Source organism: Giraffa tippelskirchi, chromosome 7, assembly GCF_054371585.1.
Source record: "Giraffa tippelskirchi isolate mGirTip1 chromosome 7, T2T-mGirTip1v1.2.pri, whole genome shotgun sequence".
NCBI classification, from domain to species: domain Eukaryota; kingdom Metazoa; phylum Chordata; class Mammalia; order Artiodactyla; family Giraffidae; genus Giraffa; species Giraffa tippelskirchi.
Genome location: NC_137281.1, coordinates 21,831,977 through 21,847,463, shown reverse-complemented (window position 1 = coordinate 21,847,463; position 15,487 = coordinate 21,831,977). Strand labels below are relative to the sequence as shown.

The window sequence follows — 15,487 nt, the reverse complement described above, 5'->3', positions numbered from 1 at the left end:
TGTCAGCTCTCTGCAGGCTGTAGAGACGGACATGTCGGGGGGCAGCTGATGCAGTGCAGAGAGGGGATAGCCAGCCTGGGCCTCTCATGGCTCCACATCTGAGCTTAGGCAAGAGAAGAATGTCACTGGGCTGAACTGGACTGTATGTCATCAAAGAACGACCCCAAACCTGTGAAGCCTCCTGGAGGGTTTCATCAGGAAGGGAGAAAATCAGAACCCACAAAGCAGTAAGAAAAAGAATAAGGTTGGTTTCTCTCTGCAAGGCTCATTAGATAAAATACAGGTTTGTTTAAGAGGCTGGAGTGTAGCCAGATTCTGAAACCCTGTCTGTCCCCAGCAGCACTGATGAATCTGTATACATAATCTGTATAATTTTAATAACTTGGCACACGAGACCTTTTGCTCTGTGACAGACACTGTTCTAAGCTTTTTACATGTACTCACGCATTTAATCTTCAGTGGTCCTTTGGGGTAGTTATTAATATTACTGTCAACACGATACAGATGGGCCAGAGATGTGGATTGCTCACCCATGGTCACACAGCTAACAATTGTGAGACCAGGTTTGGACCACTAAACTCAGTGGCCTCTTCAGAGGAAAGGCTTGTCTTGAGCATCTTTTCCTGTTGATCCTTCAGAGCAGCAGCTCTCAACCAGGAGTGAACATTACAGCTGCTATGCATAATGCCCGGCCCCAGCCAACTCTATGACAAGGAAGGACCACAGAGTGAATTTTCTGAGAAAGGCCCCCACACAATCCATAGGCACAGCCCTGGTGTGTATATGAGGGGCTGGAATCCTATGAGGCCATCTTACAAAGTAGAACGCCCTCTTTCTCCTTCTTTTGCAATTTGCTCTCCCTGAAAGAACTGTTTTAAGAATGTTTTATGTGTTTTTGCCTTCTAGATTCTTACTTTTTCCAAACTAGAGGTGAAGATCGACGCAGTAGAAAGAAAAGTGTCCAGCAGAGAGCAGGTAGCTGTGGAGAAGGAAGAATGGAATAAGCAGAAGAGGAACCTCCTCTTAAAAGTTGTGTCAGGTATCAACACGCTTTGGTTTCCTCTTGTCCAGGAGCAAGAAGACAGCGAGGGGGACCTCCCGAAGGACACTGACAAGAACATGGCCCAGAAGTTTAAGACCTTCGAGCTGACCCTGAAGGACATCCAGAACATCCTCACGTACTGGGACCGGAAGCAGGGAGTTCTGCTGCATCACATCGGCGCTGAGGACACGAGCCACGAGGACGGGACCGACCAGCGCCAGGTTCCCTCTGGCGGACGCCGAGGCCGCAAGGACCGGGAGCGGGAGCGCGCGGAGAAGGAGAGAGCCGAGAGGGAGCGCCTGGAGCGGGAGAGGGCCGAGAGGGAGCGGCTGGAGAAGCTCCGCGCGCAGGAGGAGCGCAGCGACGGAGGCGAGGGCGAGGAGGAGGACCACGAAGGGAAGAAGGATCTGGGTGTGCCGTTCATAAACATCCAGACGCCTGACTCCGAAGGCTCGAGCTGGAAGCAGGCCCTGGAAAATGAGAGGCTTCCTAAAGGGGAACAGGTACAGACTCTCCTCCAAGACAGAGATGTACCGGTCAGGTAGCCTACAGAGCTAGTCCTGGTAAATGCGTTTTCAACACAAAATCCAGATCCCCTTAATTCCATTCATCTGTGATGTCCCTTTGTATATAAAACGAAAATGGCTAAAAGGACCTTTTTCTATGTGATGAAATATACATAGGAATTTCCACAAATCTAAACTATTCCATCTAGCCTTATAAAAAGCCACTCACAAAGTAAATTTTAGTATTGACAATACTGTGTTATGGGTTGGCAAGGCAGGTATACTTAGGGGGTGATGCAAATGGCTCAACTATTCTAAAATTCTTTCCCATAAGCTTCCCACCATGACAGAAATTATACAACCAGACAGCTTCTTGTTCCTAGAAACAAAAGCATCATATTCAGAAACCCCTTTGGCAGTGATTTGGAGGGGATGGTTATTATAACCTTTCATCCCGGGACAACCTTTTTTGGTGAAACACCAAAAACAAATATTTGAGGTTACAGGTCATACAGTCTCTGTCCCGAACCCCCACCCCCAACAATGGATATGACTGGACATGACTCTGTTCAGATACACCTTGATTTACAAAAGCAGGAAGCAAGCCAGATTTGAACAGGGGGCTGCAGTCTACCCACTGGTTTAGTTTAGTATTTATCAGAAACAAGATGCAACTGTAAAAGTGGAGAGCGGATCCTGAGAGGAACCATAAGTTAGACTTGCTGAAAGAACTTCCTGCCTCTGTTAATTAAATAGGGGATGCAAATTATTCATCCCTTTCCTCACAGATATTCTGAATCCTGGGAGTTAACTCTAGCTACATGTTAGTCAGGAAGTGTCTTCAACTTTCTGACCCAGAGAATTAGCAACACAGGATTACATGAAGATAGTTACTTGCTTGAGCTGATAGCCTGTTTGGTCCACTCAGGTGGCCTCATGGTTGTGATGACAACAGTTAATCAAGGGATAGCATCCTTTTTCTGAGGATTTTACAAGCTGAGGAGAAAATTGCTACCAGATTTTCAAGCCATCTGCTCTGGATGGCTCTCATTCATTATATATCAAAGTAGAATGGGAAATGCTACAGGAATAAGTTGACTCAAGTTTCTTTTTTAACTTCTCTCTTCATTCCCATCTTTCACCCCATTCCCAGAACTTTGATGCACTTTTTTTTTTCTTTGCTGTATATGACCTGCTCTAGCCCTAACTCTCTTTTACCTTTGAAAAGAAAGAACACTTAAAGGTAGAAAAAATATTAACAGGGATCTGAAAATAAATGAAACAGCTCTATACTATAGACATCAGAATATTAGGAGATGGTCTCTTTAAACAGAGGTTTGAGTCCCAGCTGTGTGCTATGCCATGTGCTATATCACCCTGGTTCCAATCCTAATGAACTTTACAGTCCAGTTGCAGAGATAGACCATCAAGCAATCATAATAAAGTGACAAAGGTTATGATAAGAGAGGGAGCCTGAAATCCATAGCAAGAGCCCCCACTGGGTCTGGAGGTGTGGGGTCTGGCAAGACCTGCAGATCTGTGTCAGAGGCCCTTTACACACCATCCCTGACACATGCCTATATCAGGGCGTCTCCTGAGAAAGTTGAGAGAAAGGAAGGAGGGTCTCACCATCCTGTGCTCTTTCAGGGAGGCTGTTAGGGTTAGCCTACCCTCTACACCAGAAATTAATCTTGATATTTTCCTTTAGATCCTAGACATCTTGGGCCTAGGTTCCTCTGGACCACCTATCCCACCACCTGCTTTATTCTCAATCATCTCCTACCCTGTGAAGCGACAGCCTTTGGCCATGACAGAAATCCTGAAGCATTTCGTGTTTGTAACTCCACCCTCTGAAGACCTCTCCCTGATGGAGGAGAAAAGAGAAGTGGAAGCAGAAACAGAGCTTTCAACCACCCCAGGCTCCTCAAAGGTAAAGGGAGAAACTTATCCTCCTGACCTTGGCGAGACTTCACATGGGCCCTCCACGTGGCCAAAAATTGAGCCCAGGGTTGATGTCAAGCTCACTGGGGTGTTTGCCTCCACTCACTTGGGATTCCACCCGAGCCTCCCTAAGCTGCACCTTCCCTGGGTCTGACTCTTCCTATGCCCCCAAGAAGAGACTAAAAATGACACTTCTTGATTCGCTCTAAAGCCCATTTGCAAAAAAGAAAAGCAAAACTAGCTCTTTTAAAAAGGTAGCAGAAATGTATTGTGAAGCTAAGGTGATTCACACAGTGCAGAAGAATACAAGAATCAACAGACACAAGGAAACATACACCATTAGAGAAAGAAAAGACTTGAGAAATTATATGGGGAAGATTGGGTATTTTGGATAAAGTTGCTTTTTATCTCCTTGCCTGACACAGTGCAGTAAAAGTAATTCCACCTAGATTAAAAGGATAAGTGATCAAAGTGAAATCATGTAAAAGTAGAAAATTTATTTTTACATATACAATTAATGGAATAAATAAAAAAGGAAAAATAGATTTGACTAGTAATATGAAGAATGCATGGATATTAAAAATTACAGAGGGGCTTTTTATTCCCAGAGGAGTAGTTCAGTTCAGTCGCTCAGTCATGTCCGACTCTTTGTGACCCCATGGACTGCAGCATGCCAGGCTTCCCTGTCCATCACCAACTCCCAGAGCCTACTCAAACTCATGTCCATAGCATTGATGGTGCCATCCGACCATCTCATCCTCTGTCATCCCCTTCTCTTCCTGCCTTCAATCTTTCCCAGCATCAGGGTCTTTTCCAATGAGTTGGTTCTTCACCTCAGGTGGCCAAAGAGGAGTATGGGGGCCAAAATTTGAATCACCTCCTGGCCTTCTTCCTATAAACCATGCATGTTAGCAAAAAACAAAATCAGCAGCAAATAAAGTTGTCTATAGGCCCTGCTTACACCTCAATTAGGTAACAGAGAGCCCCAAACTTCAGTTTGGCAAGTAAATAGACAATCAACATCAGGTCTCAGCACTGGTGGGCAGGCCTTACTTGGGCAGAGTCCAATAAAAAGGTAAAAAAGAAAATATTGCCACCATCAGAAGTGACTATTACACCAACCTCTTTTCTGAAAATTGAACCTTAAGGGGTAAGAGTTTAGCTTTCTTTAACTTACAGTTTTAGGAGGAACTCAAGCTCATCTCCAGTACATGAAGGAAAGCTCTTCTTTCTAGGAGAATGACAACTGAAATTATAGAAAGAATGGTAGAATTAGAAAGGCACCGTTCTGATATCCCCAATGATGTACTTGATTAAGGAGTGCTAGGGGATTCCTAGAGTGCTGGTTTGTTCGGAGAACAGGACACTCGCTCTGAGCCAGAGCGTCGTCCCACGGGTGGCTGGCTGGCTGCAGAGAGGGAAGTCTGCTTTGCTCTGGCCAAGATCTGCGAGCACCACTGCAGCCACACAGACACCATTTGCATCTGTAATCGTGAGTCAGCCTGACATCATCTGTCTCCCACTGTGACGGAGTATGATGTGCACAGCATCCTCTCTGAATCTAATCAAATTTTTAAATCTTTTTTTCAGCTTACATGAAATACAGGAAATAAGTAAGTTTTAAGTGACACTCTGAGAACAGTCAAAAGATTTTCAGACTATGGAATATTCTGTCATGATACAGATTTGGTCTATGAAAAAAATCAGTGTGATTGGGAAGGAATGAGAAATCTAAATTAAAAAAAAATACTAAAGAAGCACAACAACAAAATGCAGTATGGGAACACACTCCAGACCAGCTTCAAGCTTTCTCTGGAACTTTGGCCTCCCTTCAGGGAATGGGGTACCAGGGAAAGCCCTAGACTCCTCTCCACACTTCTCTCCTACAGTAGTGGCATAGTCGGGGCCCTGCCAGCATCTTGAACCTGGTGAGGTCACCCCAGACTGCAGGCAGCGAGGTCACCCCAAACCGCAGGCAATGTCATGGGCATTCCTGTCTCCTGCTTCTGTGGTCGTAGGATGAATGTTTAAGACCCTGTGCTCATTTTCAATTAAGACCCAGGAGGAGCAAATCACCTCATCTAAAGGGAGCAAACAGAAAACGAAAGAAAAAGAGAAAGAAAAAACAGATCAGCCGCGTGAGACTCAGAAGGAGAAACGTCGAATGGCCTCCAACAGGAAGGGCCTTTCTGCAGGAGCTTCCGGAACCGTTGCTCAGCTGTCGGACGTAGAGCAAAACAACTTATCTGGGCAGCATTCCCAGGAGAAATTCACCAGGTGGGCCTTGGAGCCACCCAGGGAGGGGAAGGCCGAAGCTCCAGATGAGGGTGTGGCTGTCACAGCCTCAGATGGGAACCAGCTTGTCCTGACTTTTAAGGACCTCTGTGGCGGTCAAGGACGGCCATGGCTAACCACAGCAGGACCGGACTTCTCCCAGGCAACAATCCTGTCTTCTCTTGGCCCAAAGGAAGCATCCTCACAGTAAAAGCCTGTGTGGTCATTTTCAGGCTGAATCACTTCCGGTGGATCGTGCCTGCCAACGGTGAGGTGACACTGCGCATACACTTCTCTTCGAACGATCTTGGGATCTTTGACCAAACATTTAACTTTGAGATCCTTGGAACTCACCGCCAGTACCAGCTTTACTGCCGAGGTGTCTGCACTTACCCATACATTTGCCAAGACCCAAAGTAAGTGTATTTTGTTCTTAAAGAAAAGATTGGCAGATACATTTTTGTTTTCCCCCATGGGACTTTGAACAAGGTGTGTCTTAATAGAAATGTGGAACTGGGGCAGCATCCCAGACCCTCTTGTACTGGGCTCCAGAGCCATGGACATTGATTGAGTCACAGAAATGATACGGTACCATGTGGCTGAAATAGAATGCTAGCAGATATGAAGGGCAAGGGGATATCTTCTTGTGGCAAGTTAGTTTGTTTACTTAACTATTAAGCAAATATAAACAGATTTTATATTTGCTATAGAACTTTTATCCTGTAACCTCAGTATATGTGTGTATCTCCACAGGCAGATTTTTTTTCTGAGTACCAAACACTGAGCCCCTTATGCACCACATAAAGGCCCCTGGCTTGAGCAAGCCTGGGGACTTTTTATAGCTTATACACCGAGAAGAGTGTTTTTGCAATTCTCACCAAGGGGCCACATCGGACAGGGAACTCAGAAGCTGGTTAAGATCCACCAGAACTAGATTTCCTTAGGGTTTCTCAGGAGTTTTTCTAGCTAGGCACACTAGAACAGGAAGTCCAGCTCAGTTTCATCATCAGCCCCATTATTAAAGGCACTACTGGGGATATTTTTTCTCAGGTTCAAACTGTACTGTCTTCCCTCAGGGTTGATTCCATAAATGTCCTCGAATTAAGAGTCATTCCAGAAATGTCCTCAAATTAAGAGTTGTTCTGTCTCCAGACTCCTGGACCCTTTGCTGAACAGGGAATGTTGGGTTCATGTATACATCATGTGGAGGCGTTCAGACACTTCTCCTCTCCTCTTCTTCCTCTGTCTTCAGGGTGGTATTCCCTCAGCGGAAGATGGACATGAAGGCAAATGAGGTCGTCTTTAAGAAGTATATTGTGAGCATGGAGAGGTTTTACTTCGGACCACTGCTTTGTGGGAAATCAAGAGATAAGTAAGTGTTCCATTATTTCAAAGCAGATTTCAGACCCCTGGGTTGGACCCATGAAGAGTACAAGCCAGGGTTCCTATGTATTAATAGTAGATCCAGCTCTTACTGACATTGCCTCAGGTAGCCCTGCACCAGAGATCAGGAGAAGTGGGTTCTCATGCCCCAAGTTTCTGCTAAGCTCTCAAGTGATTGAGGATGCTGTTTTCCCAGATGGGGTGGCCTGGAGGAAGACTCAGTTTGGGTAGGGGAAGGGTAGAATGTAGAGTTTACTTGGGGATGTGTTCAGTTTGAGATGCTTGAGAGATACAGCTAGAAGCCACAGAAAGCAGGGCATAGCCTATACAGTTTTGGTTCTCAGAGGAGAGTCTGTTTCAAGACAAAAAAAATGCCACGGGTCTGATGCGATCACCTAAATGAGAGCACACAGTAAGGCAAGAAGGACTGTGGATGAAGCCCTGTAGAATTCCAGCACTCACAAGAGGTAAGAGGGCAGGGGCTGCTGGTGGAAACCAGGAGAGCATGGTGTCCTGGAGCCATGAGAAGAGGGCGGGGCCATCCATGTTGATTGTGGCAGGGAGGGTGGAAAGGTGATGACATTAGCGTCCATGGGCTTAACAACACGGAAGTCATAGGACCCTCTCAGGGGATTTCTGAGGATGAAACCCAAGTAAAGTGAGTTGAGGAGTGAGTGGGAGGTGAGAGAATAGAGACAGAGTGTGGAGATGGTTCTTTGGAAAAGCTTGACTGTAGAGGGAGATGGAGGCAGCTGAGGACAGAAGGGAGACCTGGAATGCAGGGAAAGGCTGTTCGTTCACTCTTGTTCTTACGATGTTTAGATGTCAGGGCGGGGAGTAGGGAGGAGGAAGCTACAGTTTCCAGAGAAAGTCAGGGTGGTGAGTGGTGCAGCTCCTGAAACAACACGAGAGGTGGAGATGCTGGCTTTGCCGGGAAGAGGGGCCATCATCACATCGGAGGAAGGCGAGATGGCTTCAGGTGGAGGCAGGGTCACGGATTTGGCTGGAATGGTGAGGAGGTTCCCGTGCAACCATTTTCTCCATAGTGAATGATGTGAGGTCATCCCTAACAGTGAGGCAAGTGGAAAGAAGTTTAAAATGTTGGGAAAATTGAGAAGGTATGAAACAGGTTTTGTGCAAAGTAGGAGAGGGAGAATAATAGAGAAATAGATTAAGATTATCTGGCAGAACTGGGGGCCCAGCTAAGGTCAATGGTCATAAATATTTAGTGATACAAGTTTTATTTTTTAGTCATATATAAGTTGCTTATTATATAGGCAGGAAGGTGAGACCAAAAACAGAACCAGGATCTCAATCATGTCTTAATTCCATCTAGTATTTATTGTGATAAGTGGCGAATGATTATTTCTATGCTTACTTGGTGAAACTATGAGCCAAGTTAGTTCTCCATTCCCTTCATAACCTCCTGTTTATTTCCTAAGATATTGGACTAGAAAATGAAGTTGAAGAGAGTTGACTGTTGATGGAGAGGCTCCTTAAGTCCCAGTAGAAAGACTTAGACAAGAAAAGGGGTGGGAGTCAGATTGCTAAACATGATGTACATCCATCAGCAGCCAGAGATGGGATTCAGGGAAATGATGGCTGGTTCAGAGAGGCCTGTGTTCAGAGCAGCATTGGAATTAACCAGGGTATGAGGCCAGACAGCAGTGATCCAGGAGGGCAATTACAGTGGTCCCTAAACGAGTATCATTTATCTTTTAAGTCTTGCTGAGCCTCAACATCCTCATCTGCAGAATGGGAAAATAATAGCACCTACTGCACAGTTTTGGAAAGACCGAACTGGAGAGTACACATGTAACTTTTAGCAAAGTGCTTGGTGGTGATAATAAACAGTGAGATGTGAAGGCCACCACCTCTCTGGCAGTTACACAGAGAAAGCTCTGTCTCTCGGATTTAATCTCTGCCATGCCTTCTCCTTCCTTCCTCCATTGTAGACTGTCCAGCGAGCTCTTCAGACTGTGGGCACAGGGGTGCCATGCTTTCCTGACCTGTGCTATAACCTCCAGTGATGTGTGTGTCCGTTGATGTTCCCTGTGCCTTCTCTGGCTGCTTTTCTGTTTGGTACCATTAACTGGGCAGTTTCCAGTGCTTACAGTGCTCCACTCAGTGGGTCTCTCCCTAAAGTACTAGGGAACAGAAACGGCCTTGAACAGTGAGCAGTGTCAAATGCATCTATGTCGAAACAGTAGCATCCTGTGTGAGTGTAGGAGAAGGTGGTAAATGAGGTCTTCTCTAAGATATGAAATAACAGGTTACTCAACGATCATCTCTTGGAAGCATAAGCACTGGGAAGGATAGAGCTACAGATTTCTTTGTTAGAAATCTTTGCCATAGTAACAACTGCCATTTATTGGGCATTTGTTATCTGCAGCTGTCCTCAGAGCATTGGGTGCTCTATCTTGATATCAAGAGTATCAAATATACTCGTGATATTTCATTTGATACTTGAAATCCTAAGAGTTTTTATCATCCCATCTTAAAGATGAGACCAAGGTTTTAGCAGTGAGGTCACAGCTGCAAGTCTTCACCGTAAGGTTTGTGTCCGTAGCCTTCATGCCACTGCCTCTGTGTAGCCACTGTATCCTTTGAAATCACCTTGCACCTCACAGTCTACTTTTCCACCTGAATTCTCAGCCAGTCCTCACATCCACATCCCTAATTTTTGTTCACTTCCAGGTACAAGTCCTCCTTGTTCCCAGGCAACATGGAGACACTGACAATCCTGAACAGCTCCCCAGTGGTCGTGGAGGTGTTCTTCTGTTTTCAGAATGACATCAAAGCAAACACCTACTTCCTGGAGCCCATCAACATGATTCTGAAACCCAATGAGAAGCAGGTACAGTCACGTGGAAACCAGTCTACCAGGGCAAGGCTTTCCTTTGAAGTTTGAGGCCTTGGCATCCTGGATATAAATGTGCTTTGTTTTGACTCTCCCATTAGATGCTGAATGTATGGGCCTACCCTACTGCAGTCGGTGTCTTTGAAGACAGCATTGTCTGCTGCGTCAAGGAGAACCCCGAGCCAGCTGTCTTCAAGTTAAGCTGCCAGGGTGTCCGCCCAGAACTGGAGCTGGATCCCAGACAATTGCATTTTGACCGGCTCCTGCTGCACAGGTCAGAGTTCTAGATGATTCCAGGACTGGAATGAAATTTAAAGAACATTTAGTTCTAAAGTGACCAATTCATCCTGATCTGCCTGGGACCTGCCTGGTTTTAGTGTTGAAAGTCCTCCATCCTGGGAGACTTCTGGTCCTGTGCAAATCAGGATGGGTGGTAACCCTCTGAGTTCATAGGTTGTCAGCCTGGGTTCAGTGAATGGACTGCAGGCTGTTTAAGGACTTCTCTAAGATCAGCTGCCAAAGTGTGTGCATATTTGTGTTTTTTTCAGAAGGGCTAGCTTGTTTTCAGATTTTCAGTCCATTACCGTAAAAGGTTAAGAATATTGGCTCTAGAAATTTAGAGGACAAGCAGAAAACACTAGACTAGACCTAGACTTATGTAATCGTTCATGGAACTTGTATTATTCTAAATAGAGAATGTTTATTTCTGAGGCAGCTGGGTGAGTATATTTATTCATGTATCCTGAATTCCCTGATCATCACAGGTAGGCCCCGTTCCCTGCAATAAATAATAATAAACTGGTATGAATTGAAATAACCAGAAGTGTTTCTTCTGACCTGCCATAATAAATCAAAATTGTTTGAAACTGACAGAATTTCCCTTGGTCTCTGCAGAAAAGAGTCCAAGGCAGTTCTTCTCCGCAACATCACATTCCTGCCCCTGGCCTGGAGGATCACCAGCCTGGAGCACCTGGGTGAAGACTTCACCGTGTCTACCATGCAGGGGATCATAGCCCCCAAGTCTGAGTATAGCCTTCAGGTGCACTTCCAGCCCTCCAAACCTGTCAACGTCAAGAAGGCGATCCGGTTGGAGGTGAGGCTTCATATGTCTTCAGACCTGGTCACCAAAATGTGTACACACTGGGTTCGCTGACACCCACACTAGCAACTCACAGACATACCAAGGCAATTCTCCACGTTACATGCTCCCATCTAATCTATGTTTGACAACCCACAACGTCCTGCTCTGCTTCTCTTCCCAAGTTATATTCCTTCAACATCCACATGAGGAAATGCCTTGCTTTTTGGTCACTCTGAAAAGCACTCTGGTGAACTTTATTTGATTTCTGTACCTCTTAAATTGTCCTTATTTTCCCCAATTACAAAATTTAATCCCTGCCTCTTCCCCTGCCATCCAGTAGAGTAGCAAAGGAAATAGGATGCTTTGGGTACTTGGTCTCTATCAATAGAGAAGAACTATAAATTCTGGATCTGACAACCCAAGTTCTTTGTCTTACCTTCCCCTCCTGCTGCCAGCCCTTCTTTTCATCTCTGTCAGAGGCCTCGCCTCACAAGAAAGAAGGTGAACTCAAGCAATCCAATTTGTTCCGTGAAACATTGGCAGAATGCTTGATGAAAGGAAAGATGGAAACTCTGAATTAAAACTTGAGTTCAATGACAGCTACAGATTTCCCCCCTGGCACCTTAATAAGACACCAGCCGTGGAGAGCTGGCCACTTAGCTTTCCAGCTTGAGGCTTCAGCAGAGAGGCAGGTGGTCTCCAGGCAGATATAAAGAGCCACACCCACTGCCCAGTGGCTCTTCCCCTTGAAACACAGACCCTTTACTGCCCCATCATCAGTCTCAAGAGTCAACAATCAGATCCAGCTAAAGACTGACACCAGTTCAGATGTTCTTCAGGACAGTGAGGGAGGTACCACCATCAGGGATGACAACAGAGGGGACAGCAATCAGGAGAGGTACCACCATCAGGGACAATAGAGGAGACAGAAATCAGCTGGAGGCTAGGAGTCTTGCTTTTATTTATTTTTTTAACTTTTCCAGCTTTAATAGTAGTGATGTTCATTTTCTTTAATCTGAAATTTCCAAAAGAGAGACATTGAGCACTCATTTTATATGAAAAATATGGCACTTTTATCATAGGTTGAATCAGAAATAAAGAGCAAAGCAGTTCAGATTTATAAAATGGTTAAAGCAATTTAGAATATAAAAGATTTTCATTTCAACTGTCAGAAAAATGCTCTTCAGGTTTATTTGACTTAAAAGTTCAAAGAAGACTTTCCTACTGTGTATACTCACACCCCAAACTTCGGTAAGGTAGTGCCAGGGATACAGATTATTGAAACCCCATGAGTAGACAAGATGGAAAATGTCGTCCCTCTTCCTCATCCTTTTATTGATTGCCTACTCCAGCCCTCCCCCAAAGGATGTTACAAAGAACACTCAGCCTACACAAATGCTCAGTAAACAAAGACTAAATACATTGCAAAAATGTTTCTTACCATAGCCCCTTCTACATGATCCCCTCCTGCAGGTTCTTTAGTTTCAGACTCCCAAGAACCCTGCGGGTCTTGCCCTCACTAAAGAAGGTCTCTTACCCTGACAGGTTTTAGACGCAGACAACCTCGTTGGTGTCGTTCAGATTGAAAACATCCTGATCTTTGCCGAGTCCTATGACGTTGCCTTAGACATCACCTTCCCCAAAGGTCTGTTGACCCCTCCAAAGAAAGGGTATTTAGAGGTCACATCTTTTAGGGTAGTGTGTTTCCTGTGTAGAGAAAGACCAGTGATTATTGGAGAGAAAGGTGGAATTGAGGTAAATAGTGAGCAGGTAAACTCAAGTGATGTTAGCAGTGTTACTATAAATATTAATCTCTCCAACTGGAGACAATAATGGGGTGGTCAAAATTTAAAATTTGAAGAGTTCTTTTCTGAGCAGTCATCTGAGAGTGAGTTCTTATCTGCCTGCTTATGTTTCTTTTCTGTCACCACCCTAACAAATTACGACGAACTTTGTGGCTTAAAACAATACAAATCTATTATCTTACAGTTCTGTAGGTCAGCAGTCCAAAATGGCTCTCCCTCGGCTAAAACTAGAGTGTTGCAGGGCTACTGTCCCTACTGAAGCCTTTGAGGGAGAACCCATTTCCTTGCTTTTTCCACCTTCTGGGAGCCACACACATCCCTCAGCTCTTGGTCCCCTTCCTCCCTCATCAAAGCCAGCAATGTTGGGTCCAGTCCTTCTCACACTGCCATCTCTCTGGTTCTCCCACTTCCGTCTCTCTCTTCTGCCTTTATGAACCATTGTGATTACTTGGGGTCCCCCCAGAGACTCCAGGAAATTCTCCCTTATTTTAAAGACAGATGATTGCCAGTCTTGATTCCATCTAATACCTTAATCCCCCTTTGCCACGTAAACTGGCATGTTTACAGGTTCTTGGTATTAGGACATGGGCATCTTTGATGGGGGAGGTGCCAGGCCTTATTCTGCCTACCACACTGCCCCAACACCCAGGTTAAGGCCTCCTTTCTCTGATAGGTCTCCTACTCAGCATGACTCATAGAATGTTAGAGCTACATGTTTGCCTTGATGTCATTGGTCTTACGTACAGCATTATTTATTGCAGCATTATTTATAATAATGGAAGATTAGGAATACCCTAAGTGTCTATCTGTAATGGAATATTATTATAGTAGGAATAATATTGTAAATTATGAAATAGCCATATCATAGTATATTGTACAGCCATTAATACCACATGGGGAGATTTTAGTTACATAGGGAAATGATTATGAAGTAATACAAAGTATAACAATATGAATTTATGCATCATGTCCCAACTCTGTACATTATACACGTGATTCAAAAGATTTTTTTTAAACACTGGGAGTTTTAGCTAATGAGAGACATGAAAGGAAGAACAGCCCTAAGGTGGAAGCTAGAGGGAGCCGCCCGGTTGAACTGAGTACAGGAGGTGTGTCTGTTGTTTGTTTGCTAAGACTCATTTCCAAGAAGTTTTTCTAGCCACAATGTTTTCAAAAAACAGATTCTCTGAAGTTGTCACCATCGATTCTCCATGTGAACTTCGATAGGAAGTTCCCTTGATTCTTGCTGCCATGCTCACTCACCCCTTGCCACCCTGACCCCTGCCTTCTTCAGGAGCTGAAGGAGGCCTTGACTTGGGGATTGTGAAGGTCATGGAGGAGGTGAAGCAGCCCCTGCAGCTGAAGAACCGTGGGAAATATGAGATCATGTTCAGGTAACCTAAAAATTATCGAGCATACGGTCGTCCACATCCTCTCACGGCGAGAGGAGTGTTGCCTGAGAGAGTTTTTTTAAAAAGTCGATCAAGGAAATCCTAAGAACCATCTCTGCTGTTAGCCTCTCTTAGCTTCAAATGAATGGAGTCCCAGCTGCTCTGCAGGTTGAGCCACAGGGGCCTGGGGGCGGGGAAGAGCCTGGCCCGGAGGTTGGAGGAGGAGATACTGGGGTTGGGGGAGGTCTTGGGGATTGAGAGGGAGACTGGAGAGGGGGGCCCTGCCCTCACGCCATCCTGCCCGCCTTCCAGCTCCGCTCTGTTTCACAAGCTGAAGGTCTACATAAGATTTCACGTTAACAAGGGGTTGTCCATTTTTCTTTGTTAATGCTAAGAACTATTGTATTATAGATTCCAAAAGACAGTCTGGTGGAAGAGAGCGCCAGCTTGTGCTCATCTTGAGATTAAAAATAAAACCCTAAATAAGGAAGGCTCCTCAAGGAGGAAGAAGAGGCTCTGGGGCAGGGAGGGAGGAGGTCCTCAGGCAGCGCCAGCACCCGCAGCTGGTTGATGTTATGGAAGGTCGTCCTTCTCCCAGAAGAATTTGAAGTTGATAAAGGGACTTCCCCGCCACGCAGACTTAATCGGAACTCCGTATATTCATGAGCGTTTCATTTCAGTTCAAAGAAGGCCGAAACTAGAGAGGTCCCATCTCAGTACTGCTGTTTCTTAGAACTAGAAAATGAAATAAATTAATATAAATAAGTGCTAAACAAACCTAGAAGAAAGCCACAGTCACTTTGAAATTAGCACTAAATGAAATCTTGCCCGTTATGAGTTTTATTTTATAGATAATGATGGGTGTTAGCCCTGCTCTTTTAGGCTGCATGGAACAGTCTCCCTCGAGTTGGAGCAGGTGATCAGGGTTCACTGAAAGGATGTGCAGGGAGGTGAGGCAGCTCAGGCAGCATGCACGCTGCAGTGAAGGGCCAGATCTCCTGGAGTGAGCATGAGAATGATATGTCGGTCCCCATGGCAACTCCAGGAGTCTCGCCTCAGCTTAGGTTTCTGGCTTCAGCTCCAACCCCCAAGCTTTTCTCTGCGGCCTCTCATCTCACCTGCATTGGGCCAGGGCTGCGCTTCTGAATACCTCGGTTGCGTGACTTCTGCTCCTGCCCTTTCTGTCCTTCCTTAGATCCCCCAG

At 45.3% G+C, this 15,487-nt stretch overlaps 1 protein-coding gene across 1 annotated transcript in view; it reads left to right on the top strand.

The window, feature by feature from the left end:
• HYDIN (HYDIN axonemal central pair apparatus protein) overlaps nt 1-15,487 on the top strand; it is a 339,593-nt gene that overhangs the window by 261,008 nt on the left and 63,098 nt on the right. Inside the window, exons 46-56 of the mRNA XM_081512491.1 lie at nt 907-975; nt 1,072-1,545; nt 3,257-3,478; nt 5,546-5,766; nt 5,997-6,179; nt 7,016-7,135; nt 9,844-10,003; nt 10,108-10,280; nt 10,901-11,099; nt 12,633-12,732; nt 14,187-14,286. Coding sequence (XP_081368617.1) covers nt 907-975; nt 1,072-1,545; nt 3,257-3,478; nt 5,546-5,766; nt 5,997-6,179; nt 7,016-7,135; nt 9,844-10,003; nt 10,108-10,280; nt 10,901-11,099; nt 12,633-12,732; nt 14,187-14,286 — 2,021 coding nt within the window. The remainder of the gene's footprint in view (nt 1-906; nt 976-1,071; nt 1,546-3,256; nt 3,479-5,545; nt 5,767-5,996; nt 6,180-7,015; nt 7,136-9,843; nt 10,004-10,107; nt 10,281-10,900; nt 11,100-12,632; nt 12,733-14,186; nt 14,287-15,487) is intronic.